Source organism: Phodopus roborovskii, unplaced genomic scaffold, assembly GCF_943737965.1.
Source record: "Phodopus roborovskii unplaced genomic scaffold, PHOROB, whole genome shotgun sequence".
Lineage (NCBI taxonomy): Eukaryota > Metazoa > Chordata > Mammalia > Rodentia > Cricetidae > Phodopus > Phodopus roborovskii.
In genome coordinates, this window is record NW_026126482.1 from 2,583,860 (window position 1) to 2,597,852 (window position 13,993).

Consider the following 13,993-nt stretch of genomic DNA (forward strand, 5'->3'; position numbering starts at 1 on the left):
TGAGCCCACACAGGAAACTCTAAAGAAATGCACGTTCTTAGTGATTAGAATTCTGCCCTCTTGGGAAAGGTAGGAGGAAGACACGCCGGGGTGCCTGCCCACAGAGCTTCCAATGGTTGCTGTGTGAGCCCATCCATACCAGACCACTTGCGATGCTAGACTGCCTTCTGGCTTTCCCTTGTAGTTTCTAACATTTTTATTTTTGATTAAGCATGATGTGTGTTTCATCTGGACTGAAGAAATTCTTCAGTGTTAGTGTAGGCAGTGTTAGTGTAGGATGTTTGAGAGCCCCAAGCCATGTCCCCCACCCCCACCCCTTACATAATCCTGCAGAGTGTTGCCACTGCACCTTTGAACAGCAACCTTTCTGCCTCTTAGAGGAGTGGCTCTCAACCTGGGGATCACAACCCATTTGTGGGTGCAGCAGCCTTTCCACAGGGGTCACCTAAGTGCATCGAAAAACACAGATATTTACAATAGGATTCGTAACAGTAGCAGAACTACAGTTATGGAGTAGCAACGAAAATAATTTTATGGTTGGGGGTCACTGCAAAATGAGGAACTGTATTAAAGGGTCACAGCATCAGGAAAACTGAGAACCTTTGGCTTAGAGAATGAATGATACACAGGAGAAACCCTGGGCTCTTTGTGTCTTAGCCTGGGATTTTCAGAATTGGAAGGACGAGGTGCTTGTGTGTGAGCAGGGCGGACAGGTCTGATTTCCAGGAATTGACTTATGCCTGGCCAAGTCCCAATCTGTGGTTGGGCTGACAGAGCAGTTACACCACAGAAAGATAAGGCATGCTCAAAGGCTGTCAGTAAAAACTGGACATGATAGAACTTGCATGTAGTTCCAGCCCTGGAGGGTAAGATAGTTGCAAATTCAAGAAGAGCCTGGGCCAAACCATGTCTCAGAATTCAAAACAATAGCAGACTCAGAGCTCTGACAACCAGAGAAAGCAGAGCTCATGAAGTCTGTCTGCTGAAGTCTTACTCTCACGGGAAGGACTCCATCCTTCATTTCATTCTTGCTTTTGACTGAAGAGTAAGTAAGGCTCACCTGTGTAATGAGAGGCGATCCAGGGTGTACAAAGTGCACTTACTTACCTGTCGATTTCATCTAGAAACCCTGTAACAGAAATACCCCAGCATTTGACCACAGCTGTGCTCTAAGGCCTGGTAAAGATGATTTGCAAGTTTCCCCACCATCTCAAGTGCCCTGTGCATCCTGTATGCATTCTCCTAGGTTTGTTGTGGTTTCTGGCAGAACAGGACATGCATGCCTTTTGGAAGTCTCTGATGGACTGTCTGTATTGAAGATGAACCCATAGGGAAATTGTCAAACTTAGTTTGAGTATTCAAGAATTCAAGACACTAACACCAGTCAACATGCCCCTTCTTAAATATTGTCTCATTTAAGAACGATGGTGATCACTGACCATTAAAAATAGCATACAATGCTATCCAACCAACTATCCATTTGCAACATGACTTTCTACCTTTCAATGTTAGACAGCCATCTCCATGCCTAACAATTAATACTCATATGCAATCACTTAAATAATTTAGGACCAGCAGCAAGATGTCTCCAGAGATAGAGGTGCTGTGCAAGCTTGAAAATCTGAGTTTGACCCCCAGAAGGTGAAGGGAGACAACTGACATCACAGGGACGCTCTCTGACATCCACTTTCACACGCACACACGCACATGCACACGCACACATATACACAGGCACGCGCACACACACACACACGCACATATACACACACACAAACACACGCGCACACACGTGCACACACACGCACACACATGCACGCACACACACACATGCACGCACATGCACACGCACACACACGTGTGTGCCCCCCCACATATGCCCCCACATGCCACATATATATGCCAAGTAAATAATGTCTGCCTAAATAATACATGGACCATGACAACACCAGCTGGCATCCCAATGTGAATGGAGAAATCCCACTATGTTTCACCCCTAAATGAAGAGGTACAGGCAGATAATGGCTTCTGAGAGAGGGAGAATCTGTCTTCTTCAGGCCCCTGATAAGTTATCCAGTCCCAAATGGCAGCAACTTAGCAAGCTGTACTTATAAATGTACTGTGTGTGTGTGTGTGTGTAAGGAACAAGAGACCATGAGTTTGAGGAGGAGTGTGGGTGTACAGGAGAAATTACAGAGAGGAGGATGATGGGAGAAATAATGTACATACAGTACTCATCAAACATAAATAAAGTCAGTCACTGGACAAGCGAAATTGAAATGTCAGCAGATACAGTTTATATATGAGAAAAAAGCCCAAAACTTTAGTAGTCCCCTAAAATTCCACGTAGCATCATAAATAAGTGAGTCTTGAAGGTAGAAGCTCTTCGAGCCACAGAAGCTGAGGATTGACTGGCTTAAGTCTCCGTGACAGTGGGGACACCGAATTTCCTTTCTCATCTTGCTAAGGGGTAATACCACAAAATCCATTATAGCAAAAAGGGGTTAGTCAAAGAGAATTATAAAGTGTTAGCTGTGAAGCACTGATAAAACAAGGTTTTGCTTGGGGAAGCAGAGTATAATACACTTTTATTGTTGTTGATGATTGGCAGAAATACTTCCTCTCCTTAGATCTTAATTATTATGTGTCAGAAGGCAAAACAAAAACCATATGTATGTTAAAATATGTTAAAGGACTGAGGGTGTTGGGCAGGTGAGCACTTGTTAGTATACACAAGGCCTAGATTTCACCTCTAGAACCACAAAAGAAAAAAAAAGCATGGAAAATAAAAATGTACCTAAAGACGATTGTGGAAGCTGTGTTCATAACGGTAGGGAATGCCCTCATGTTTCACAGCAGGTGTCATGTAAGTGATGGTGTGATACACAAAAATACTCTGCAGCCATCAGAACTAATGTTTCTAAAAAGCTCCTAATGCCACTGAAACCAGCTATGCCACGACAATAGGTTTTAAAACATCTGTATTAAAATCACATAAAAATATGACAAAAAGTGAAAAAAAAAAAAAAAAAAACCGGCTGAGAAACAGCAGCAACTTGTCATTGCACGAGATGCCCTGGCAGACAGCCATAGGGCCCACCCCTGTCCACTCCAGGCAGGCCTAGCACTGGGCTCGCTGTCTGCCTCTGGTGCTGCCTCAGGCACAGGGCTGCAGCTGCACCGCCCACCACCCCCATCCTCACCCCCAGGCCAGCTCTTATCTTTCTTCTGCCTAGTGGGCATTGATCACAAAACTATTCAATTTAGAGAGAAGCATCCTTTATGGCTCCAGGGTGGCTCCTCTCATGGGAGACAGCGATGTCATTGGTTGACAATGCTCTGACAAAGCCCCAGGGCTCAGCAGAAGCCCTGGGGCTCTCGCTGGGGCCAGAGCCTCAAAGCCAACAGGGGAAAGTTCTCTTCACTCACAGTGAGATGTAGGCATGCACAGCTGAATCAGCCAGATTCCTGGGTCATGACCTGAGCACATCTTCAGGATCTGAGAATTCTTTTCTACATGCGTGTGCACAAATGCAACCACAAACACATGTACACATAGACATACACATACACCCACCCACATGTAAAACTTAGCACACACAGGTGGTTACATGCATATGCATATGACTTAGAGGCATGTTTTTGAACATATATGCAAACGTATAAATGGGCACACTTAACATGTGTGAACACATTTAAAGGATTGACGTGAAAATAGAATAGACTTTAGGGATGCACTGGGTACAGGCGAGACAAGACCAGGCAGGGAGGGGGAAGGGAATCGGGGAGAGACAGCTGCAATTAAGGGGTATCTGAGGGATGACATGGAAACCCAGTGTGCATCGGAAACTTCCTAAAATATTTGAGGGTTATCCTAGTGAGGTCTCCTAATAATGGGGAAAACAGGTACCAACTGGCCATCTCTTGTCACTAAACAAGTCTTTCAGTACCAGAATTTGGTTGCATTCAATTGAGTTGTTGGCCAAGGGGATCCTGTGGAAATCCCAAAAGCCCAAGTTGTTGCCGAGACAAAGTGTTGCCCTCTATAAACGACAACATTCTCATAACTCACCGAACATGGAAAAGTTAACCTTCACCCTTACGTTGTTGTGTCTTTGGAAAGGGAAGGCGCTCTGAAGGCTACCAAAAGAGAAACAGAAACACCAATCCAGCCACAGAACTTTTGACCTACGTTTTTTTCCTGCTTACAAACTGTGCAAGGGCAATGGTGGAACAGAACTTGTGGATGTAGCCAACCGTGAGATGGAAGGTATTTGACACTGCTTTGGAAGCCAAAAGCCAGAGACTAGATAGCCCAGAGATCTAGGATAAAAACAAACACTACTCATCTTTAAAAAAAAAAAAAGTATTAATAAAATGACTCCTAATGATATTCTGCTATACTTATAATATTATACATATGTATATATACATTCATACACACACACACACACACACACACATATATATATATATATATATATATATATATATATATATAATAAAATATCATGAAGTATGCACTATGCCTTATTCAGTCATCACCAGAAAAGCTTCTTCCAGCAGCCATCAGGAAATGATGTAGAGATTCACAGCCAAACATTACATGGAGAAAAAGCCTAAATGCCATGTATGCACCAAATCCCCCCCCCCAGCTCAAGGAGCCCCACAGAGGAGGAGAGGGAAAGAGCTTAAGGGCCGAAGCAGATGGAGGACACCAGGAGAACAAGGCACTCTGGATCAACCGAGCAAGGTGAATATGAGCTCACAGAGACTGATGCCACCATGGGCCAACACAGGGCTGTACCATGTAGCTTTTAGCGTAGTATCTTTTGGGACTCCTGTGTGTATAAACTAGTGTGTCTCTGATTCTTGTATCTGCTTTTGGGACTCTTTTCCTGCTGTTGGATTGTCTCGTCCAACCTTTGGTATGAAAGATTCTCCTTTATCCTATTATATTAGTCACACTTGGTTGTTATCTCTTAGAAGCCTGTTATTTTTTAATGAGATAGAGTGGAATTGGAAGGGAGAGGAGGTGGGGAGGAACTGGGAGGGGAAACTATAATCAGGATATATTATATAAGAAAAGAGTCTATTTTCAATAAAAGGAAAAAAATGATAAAAACAATATGAAGTATCACTGAGAGGCAGAGCCATGTAAAACACCACCTGTGGTAGTATGACCTGACCTAAGTCAAAGTCAAGATCGACTCTAGTGTGCTGCTTTGTCTAATTCTCCCCATGACTCCCAGACCCTGAAGAGTGTGTCGGAAATAGTTCATCTCTAAGTTGACTTGACTTGTAAATTCTGTGGTTTCCATGGAACAAGATGGCCTCTTCTGAAAAGACAGCCTGGGTTCCCACCCTGTACTCCTTATGACAGGACTGTGGTCTGCCACTGAAACCTGAGTGCCTGGCAGAGTCCCCTCACCCTGGGTCAACACTTGAGAGGGACTGGGCAGGGTGGGCCAGGGCCCAAGCTGCACTGTGTTTATGTGGTTTCGCTCCTGTCCTCTCCACACCCATGCGTGGTCTCACTCCCCACTGATGGAGAATTGGGGGCACAGGGTCACCAGCAAGCAACCATTGGGACAAATGGGGGTGGGGGATGGCTAAGTCCTTTACTAGGGGTATTCCTGGAGTTTCCCGGGACCCCTCCTGCTTGTGAAGGTGTGTCAGAGAGTTTTCTGTTACCATAACAAATAACAAAGGTTTATTTGGGGGGTCCAGAAGTTTGTGTTCATGGGGGGTTGGCTCCAGTGCTTTGGACTTACACTAAGAAGGAGGATGATAATGGGTACATGTAGAGGACACTCGTCTCTGACCCCCAGTGCCGGGGTTAGCTTTTGAAGAGGGTGACTAGAGATTCTCACTCTGGTCTTCACGCTTGTGGGACAAGCTCTTACTCACTCGACTATCTCCCTAGGCCCTCCTCCGACTTGTTTGAGGAAGGATCTCGTGTTGCCCAAGTTGGCATGAAACTCATTATGTATCCAGGGTAACCTTGAACTTCTTTTTTTTTTAAGCCAATCAGAATTCTTTATTAGCCAGACACCACACTGGTTGCTTGGGATCCCAGTATAGCCAAGCCTTTCTCAGGCTGAGGGTTTAAGCATAAAACCCATGTTGTGGGCTGACATAATTCAGTGAACGGTTAGCTAGAAGCAGAACTACAGAAGCTAAAAAGCAAAGTTAGCACATTTAGAGACTTTCCCAGAACTAAGGACTTTGCTGGATCAGGCCTTTGTTTTAGTTTTTGCAGGTGGTGCTGTCTGTGTGCTGAGTTTTACAGCCTGAATGGTACTTCCACCACGGAGTCGGTTGTGCTAAGGTCTGGTGCCAGAAGCCTACTAAGATTTAGGCCTGTTACAGGCAGACCATGAAAAGTCCACCTTTTAAAATGTGATTTCTTACAGGAAGTACATCAAAAGTCTACCCTTTTGCAGAATTAGCATATTCTGGCTTAGTCTGTTCCTGGACATAGAGAAAAGTATTACCCAACAGGAACCGTGAACACTGTAATTTTAGCCTAGCTTCTAAAAATATCCTTGAGAGAAAAGTGAGTGGCATTCTTTGTTTTTAGTTTTCTCTAATCTGAAAACTGCAGTTAGGGCCTACTTTGCAAGATCCAGAAACAAGTATACCAGCTTCATTCTTGGGACAGTCAAAAACCCACAGAAAGTAAACAGTTCAAAAGGAACCAAGCAAGACTCCCTCTTCTACTTTTGGCTTACAGAAGCACACAAATATGGTGTGTGTTAGGCTTATAACTAAAGCATGTTGTTACATTTTTCTTTCTTTTTTTTTTAACTTTTTAAAAATTTTTATTTATTTATTTATTATTTTACATGTCGATCCCAGTTCCCTCTCCATCCCTCCCTCTTACCCTCTGCCCCGTCACATGCACCCTGACCACCCTCCCCTCCCATCCCCCCACCCCAATTTCACATATAGGGCAATGCCATCCAGGAGGGGTCATCTAAATCTATCAAGTCATTTGAAGTAGGGACTGGGACTTCTCTCCTGTCTCTAGGTTAAGGCAGTTATCCCTTCATGGGGGATGTGCCCGCAAGGCCCTTTTGTGCACCAGGGATACATCCTGGTTCCACTGTCTGAGGTCCCTAGACTGCTCAAGCCTTCTAGCTGAGACCCATATTCAGGGGGTCTGAGTCAGTCCCATGCTGAATTCTCAGCTATCAGTCTGGGGGCCCGTTAGCTCCTCCTTGTTCAGGTCAGCTGTCTCTATGTGTTTCTGCAACCTAGAAACACCAATGACAACTTATGCTGGAGAGGATGTGGAGAAAGGGGAACACTCCTCCACTGCTGGTGGGAGTGCAAACTCGTACAGCCATTTTGGAGATCAGTATGGCGTTTCCTCAGGAAAATGGGAATTAGTTTATCACAGGACCCGGCAATCCCCCTTAGGCATATACCCAAATAATCCACATCCATGCAACAAAGACATCTGCTCAACTATGTTCATAGCAGCATTATTTGTAATAGCAAGAACCTGAAAGCAACCTAGATGCCCCTCAACTGAAGAATGGATAAAGAAAATGTGGCACATCTACACAATGGAATGCAGAAAAAAAAATGGAATCTTGAAATTTGCAGACAAGTGGATGGAACTTGAAGAAACCATCCTGAATGAGGTAACCCAGTCACAAAAAGAGGAACACAGTATGTACTCACTCATATATGGATTTTAGTCCTAGATCAAAGGATCACCAGCCTATAATTCATACCACCAGAGGAACTTGGATACAAGGTGTATTCTAAGAGATTCATATAAAGTCTCTCACAGAAGGGGAAAGGGACAAGTCCCCCAGAGTGGGGGGGCAGCAAATGGAGAGAGAAGTAGGAGAAAGAGAAGGGGAGGAGAGGAAAACATGTGTGAGTCAGGGTAGGAATAGAAGACAGAACAGAGAGAGAGAGAGAGTGTGTGTGTGTGTGTGTGTGTGTGTGTGAGAGAGAGAGAGAGAGAGAGTGAGTGAGTGAGAGAGAGAACAAACATAAAAGATGGAGCCATTATTGGTTTGAAGAGAAAACTGAATCTAAAGGAAGGTCTAGAGACCTACAAGACTGCCGTCAACTAACAATTTGAGCAACCGTGGAAAGGCTACCATAAATGCCCTTCCTGGATAGTGAGATCAACAACTAATTTATCCACCATCATGGAGCTCTCATCTAGTGCCTGTTGGAAACAGAAGCAAACACCCATAACTAAACACTGAGTTGAACTAGAATCTAGATGCAGAGGAAGAGGACAAGACCTTGAACTTCTGACCTTCCTTAATTCTGTACCCCTTAATTGGTAAGCATGAACTTACACATGTGGTTAGGCATAGTATAAAGGCTCTGTTGTCTTCCAATACTACCACAATGGACCTCTGGGGAAACATGTCAGATGCCAACTACTGAAAAGGGTGAGGATTTCTCTGTAACATCCATTTTCAGGGCATCTTTCTGGTTCCGTCTCTGGCCAGAGGATTCACTGAAGACAAGGACCTCCTTCCTAATTGGGAGCCATGCCATGTAATTTTATGAGTAAAGAAGCACCTAGACAAAGAGTAGTGCTTTTCCAGTGCTGGAAATCAGCTTAAAGATTATCCGGATTCTAGACTGGCTAATATTGTGACGCATAACAGAGAGAACAACTTTCGAATCAAGGACTAACCAATCAAATGCAATACGCAACAGTTTATTTATAAAATGAAAGAAAAAAAAAACAAACTTAATTCTTTTACGACGTCTTATAGATTAAGTAAAAATACCAGTATTAATATATATGTATGTACATAGTGCATATATATATGTACAGATGACACAGTAACACATTACATGCTTCTCAGGACAGAATTAAAACATGTCCCCTCATGTCGATTCAAAATTCCATCACAATCTCAATCACCCCAAGAAAACTCTGTTTTCCTCTGTTTTCTCTCTTTCAGACTTCAAGTACAGGAAGTGACCAAACCAGGATCTAAACGGAGAATCCATCTGTTATGCACCGACGACAATGGACTACCACAGGTTATGAGTTGGGGGGAGTCTTCAGAATTCTTTACACGGGTCTCCATGACCCTACACTGCGTCAACCTTCTACCTGAGATGGAGGGCGTGATGAGGCATGACAGTCTGTGGGTTTCATGTACGTGTTCACACGGATGCTTTGACAAAAGCAACTAAGGGAAAATGTCTTCGTACAGCAACACTGGCCATGAACACTCTGGGGGGAAGGGCTCTTCCTCTTTCCTTGCCAAACGGAACACAGAGCCCCCGCCCTGGAAGAAGAAAAAAAATACCAAAGCCAAACCAACAACTCAGAGTGAAGCACCTCTGGCGATGATCAGCACACAGCAAGGGACAGAGAGGTAGCGTTTCCGTGGTAACAGCTCCGGGCTGACTCAGATGATTTCAACACACCCTCTTCTGCAAAAGGCACTCACATATTGCCTGTTTATAAATCATACAGTGGGGTCCAAGCATGGGAGTCTCTCCTACAAATATAAAAGAGATAAGCTAAGGAGCTGGTTCCGCAGAGAAAGAGTAACAAATACACATTATGGATAAATGTGTGTTCCTTTCCTCTTTTTTTTTTTTTTTTTAAGGATAATCAATAAGGGACTTTAATTTTTTTTTTTTTTTCATTGAAGTTTGGGATTCCAATAAAATTACCAGTAAGAAGCAAGGTGTTAAGTGGGATGGAGTCCAACATACTGACGGGAGGGGCACTAGCCTCCCAAGTGGTCCAGGGGCTGGGACAGAGGGAGGGAAATGGAGGCTGGGAAGCAAGGGACAGGATGCAGGACGATGTCTTCGGGAGCAGAAGGAATGCATGGGGATCTGCACTCAGAAGGATGGGCTGCCCCCTCCCCACTGCCCTTGACTCTCAGTCCATAACGACCCTGCCCAAGCCAAGGCTGCCCTCACCGGGACACCACTGAGCTAATGGAATTGTAGGATGTGCCACTGTTACAGCTTGAGGCATAGGCCTCCTGGCCATTGCCATCAAGGTTGATCTTGAACACGGAGGAGGCCTTCAGTAAGAAGTCCGCGGCATCACGGCGCCCCAGCTCCCGGAGTTTGGCTATGAGGATGCCCACGGTACTCTCGGGATAGGAGGTCCACTCCTGCAGCAAGGCATGCACTGGGCTGGGGAGGACATCCCTAGCAGCCCTGGTGCTGATGTTATGCTTGGCCACCATGTCTGGGAGGCCCAAGTTCATGGCCAGAAGGCACCAGTCCTTCCCCATGGGGTCGGGTGGGTCAAGCAGGCGGCTCAGTTTCCTCCGGGTCAGTAGACTCAGGTCCGACGCGTGGATGTCCATGCCGAGACTGGCCTGTGAGTAGACGTCGTGACACCCAAAGCACGTGATGCTACTGAAACTCTCCTTGTAGCCTCCCATGGTGTTGGTCAGGGAGCTCTCCTTCAGGGCCTGAGCACGGAAGAAGTCCCGGGGCTGGTAGACCATGACTGGCTCATGGTGTTCCCGCAGCTGCTGGGGGCTCAGGTAGTGTTTCACCGTCAACAACCCCGGCAAGGTGGTAGCCATGACATTTTCGATGGTGCTGCACACCGAGTCCAGCAGCAGGCAGCACTTAATCTTCTCTGTCTCCAGCCCACGCACCTGAACTTCGATGCCCTGGCCATGATTGACTAGCAGCACCAGCAACTCCGCCCCGCGGTTGGCGATGCGGCAGCCGCTCACCCACAGGCGGATGTCTGCGTCACCCTCCGCACTCTGCTGGTGGACCCACCGGCACAGGTTAACCTGAACTTTGTGAAAGATGCCGCAGGGGAAGGGAGTGACGTGCTCCACGGGGACGATGCGCACTCCGCCGTACACCATCACCTCATCCTCCTCGTCGGCCCAGGAGCGCTGCAGACTGTCTGTTTTGATCAGAGCAGGGACGTCCACCATAGTCCCACTACTCAGGTCCCGGGCGCAGATGTCCATGGCATCCAGAATCTGGAGCAGCTCCTCCACATCACTGTCAGGGACCAGGCGTTGGATGTCTTCCACGGTGTAGCGACCCCGATAATGGTGGAGGGCCCGCGGCGTCTCCACGGAGAGCAGCTTGCCCAGGACGTTGGTGCAGAGCCACCGAGGGTCCAGCAGGAGCACATCCTGAACCGTCTCACTCTGCATGACGTTGATCTGCCAGAGACGACAGCTCAATGACCAGAGGGGAAGGACACCCATGTTTGTCCCTATGACAACTCTTCAGCTGATAGAGGGGTCAAGAATGAAACCAGTTGTTGACCAGTGTGCCTATTTCTTTAAAAACCCAAATGCTGGAGAGAAAAAAAATGTGGGGTGGGGGGAGAAAAAAAAAAAAACCCAAGCTGGAAATCACCTTTTCCTTCTGGGCCCTTTAAAGGATAGTCTATGAAAATAGCCTTTCGCTGCAGGAGCCTCTAGCTCCACCTGCTGGCCATGGGACCCCACTGCCCTACTGGAGCTTCACCTTGAGCCGGATGTCAGCAGGGCGTGGAGAAGACCCCCACTCCGCTGCCATTTCATTCTAACTAACTATTGATATGTCCCTAGGGTGGAGAAAATAAAGCTTGGCCCGTGGAGGAGGAAGCTAAGGAGCTAACAGTTCGTATCCACTTAAGAACTGGCCATGCCCCTGAGCTTCCTTTCCTTTACCCTCTGTCTCATTCCCTAAAATCTCAAGCTCAGGGGAGAGGGGATGCGATATGAAACTAAGGGCATCCTACACCATGACTTAGAAAACTTCTGGTCAAACAGTAGGAAGTAAGCGAATCCTGTCAAAGGAGAAAGTTCATTTTTATGGGGGGGGGAAATGCCGTTTATTTCTAAATAACTTTGCTGTCTCCTTCCTTGCATTTAGTTACTTTACAGTATGGCAAATCAGCCAGCCAATCATCTGGCAGTTTACTGGGCGTTCAAAGGCTGACATTACTGTCTGAGGGCCTTCTGGGCAACTAGCTCCAGATTCAGTATTATTAGTTTCAAAAGTACACAACTCAGACAAACGCAAGTCGTGACGAGGCACACAAAACCAATGAATGAAGAAGCTATGTCTTCAATGTTCTCAGATGTTTCTAATTGATAATAATCACAGTGTTGTTCTTGACCCAGCCTGGCACATGTGGCCACCCCATTTCATAGGAGGGAGGAGGTAAAGGCTATGCCATGCTCTGGAGACAGACATACGGGACTCAGAGCAGCTTCCATACTGAGTTAAGTGTCACACAGTCAAGAGTTGATTTCTGTCCTTTCTGGTGGGCGCCGCTTGCTGGGGGGGGGGGGATTGAAGGGTCTTTAAGTGTGGTCCTGACTTGGGGACACTGCACACCAGAGTGTCTTCTTGTTCACAGACACTCACGGGCTTTTCTCAGTATCTGTCACCCCAGGACCATTTCCAGAGACAGAGCTTCTCAGTTCCCTCAGAGCAACCAGCCTATGGCTGCCAGGAAGAGCAGGGAAAGAGTAACTAGCTGATGGGTACTAGAAGGCATTAGCAACCCTGAAAACACACCAGCTGTTGATAGTGGGGGGGGGGGAATAGTTGCTTCCACCTGATATGACCTTTGAACACACCTGGCTTCTAATAATGCAACTGTGATCCTGAGACTCTTTCCTGAAGCCCTATGCTCACACATCATACTCCCAACAATGCACCTAGCAGCCTGTTAACATCCTAGGACCCCAATCTCCATGAAGCTACACACACGCATGCACGCACGCACGCCACACTGAACAATGGAGTAAGTTTCTCCTTTTAACAACCAGCATTTAACACAGGTTATTCAATCTAGTCATGCCAGTGTATATCAGTAGGAGAGCCACATCCAGCCTGAACTGGTCTTGGTGCAGCTATAATAAGGAAAATAAATGTGCTCCGCAAATAAACTTTCGGGGGGGGGGGAAACTTGTTTATCATGTTATGCCTATGCATAACTGGACCTGCGTATGACAAAAATCAATGCATCATGGGAAGGGACATTCACATTGAGCAAATGCTTACATAACCCTATCCTGTCAATTAAAACAGAGAACCTCCCAAACTCTGCCCCTCATAACTAAACTTAGCCTCTTTTAGGCCTCGTAAAGCAATCCCAGGCTCTTGAACGCCCTCGCCTATGTGACTCGTATCTGTCTGTCACTCTGGACAGTGTATTTCTCTCTGATCTGCATTTTTGCTTCGCTTTGAAAAAAAAAATAGTATGCTTGCAATTTGTGTAAGCCAGGCTAGCCTTTAGTTCAAGTCCTTCTATAAGAGGCTCAAACCCCAGAAACAACCAGGCCCAGACCCCAACCCCTGGTAACAGTAAGGTAAAGGATAAGCAGAGAGCAGAAATCCTGTGTAGCTTCATGGTGTGGTGAGATGTTACAAGGTATCAGCGTCACAGCTCCTCTACCAGCTGGAGCTCACTGAGCAGCAGCCCTCACCTCGCCTGTGCTGTGCAGCTGCTGTGCAATGCGCCTGAGGTCTTCCTCAGAGGCCAGGGGGTTCAGCTGGTCCTGCACATCATACACGAACTGCTGCAGAGACATCAGCTGGTTGGGCCCGTTGAGTTTCCGCCAGGAGGGCAGCGTCGAGATGATCTTCTCACACAGGTGGGTCATGGGAGGGCAGCCCTAGACCGGCAGGTGGGACAGGTTAGACACTACACCCATCAGCACTTTTACCAGCTCGGTAACGGGGCCCGTTACTAACCTAGTGTTGTCTTTAGGCTTAACCTAATAATCAAACACAACGGGTTTGATAGTACCTTTGCGTGTAAGAGATGATGAGTCCTTACAATCATATTTTAGGAACTATGAGCTCAACTACTGTTCACCAGAGCCTAAGGGTTCACGCACACCTACCCCTGCCCGTAGCTTCTAGCTCTACCCTCTACCTCGCTCGCTAGTTAGGTAGCCATCTCAGGCAGAATCCTTAAGGCTAGACACAGAGTGGGACAGAAAATGAGAATTGTATCAGCATCAGAGTGGATTCACGGGGTCTGCTAATGGGA

General features: G+C 46.4%; 1 protein-coding gene across 1 annotated transcript in view; it reads right to left on the bottom strand.

The window, feature by feature from the left end:
• Positions 1–8,682: 8,682 nt before the first annotated feature.
• The window catches only part of Dapk1 (death associated protein kinase 1), a 142,086-nt gene continuing 136,775 nt past the window's right edge, over positions 8,683–13,993 (bottom strand). The window contains exons 25-27 of the mRNA XM_051194145.1: positions 13,425–13,613; positions 9,931–11,159; positions 8,683–9,497 (exon numbers count right to left, since the gene is read on the bottom strand). Coding sequence (XP_051050102.1) covers positions 9,458–9,497; positions 9,931–11,159; positions 13,425–13,613 — 1,458 coding nt within the window. The 3' untranslated portion in view covers positions 8,683–9,457. The remainder of the gene's footprint in view (positions 9,498–9,930; positions 11,160–13,424; positions 13,614–13,993) is intronic.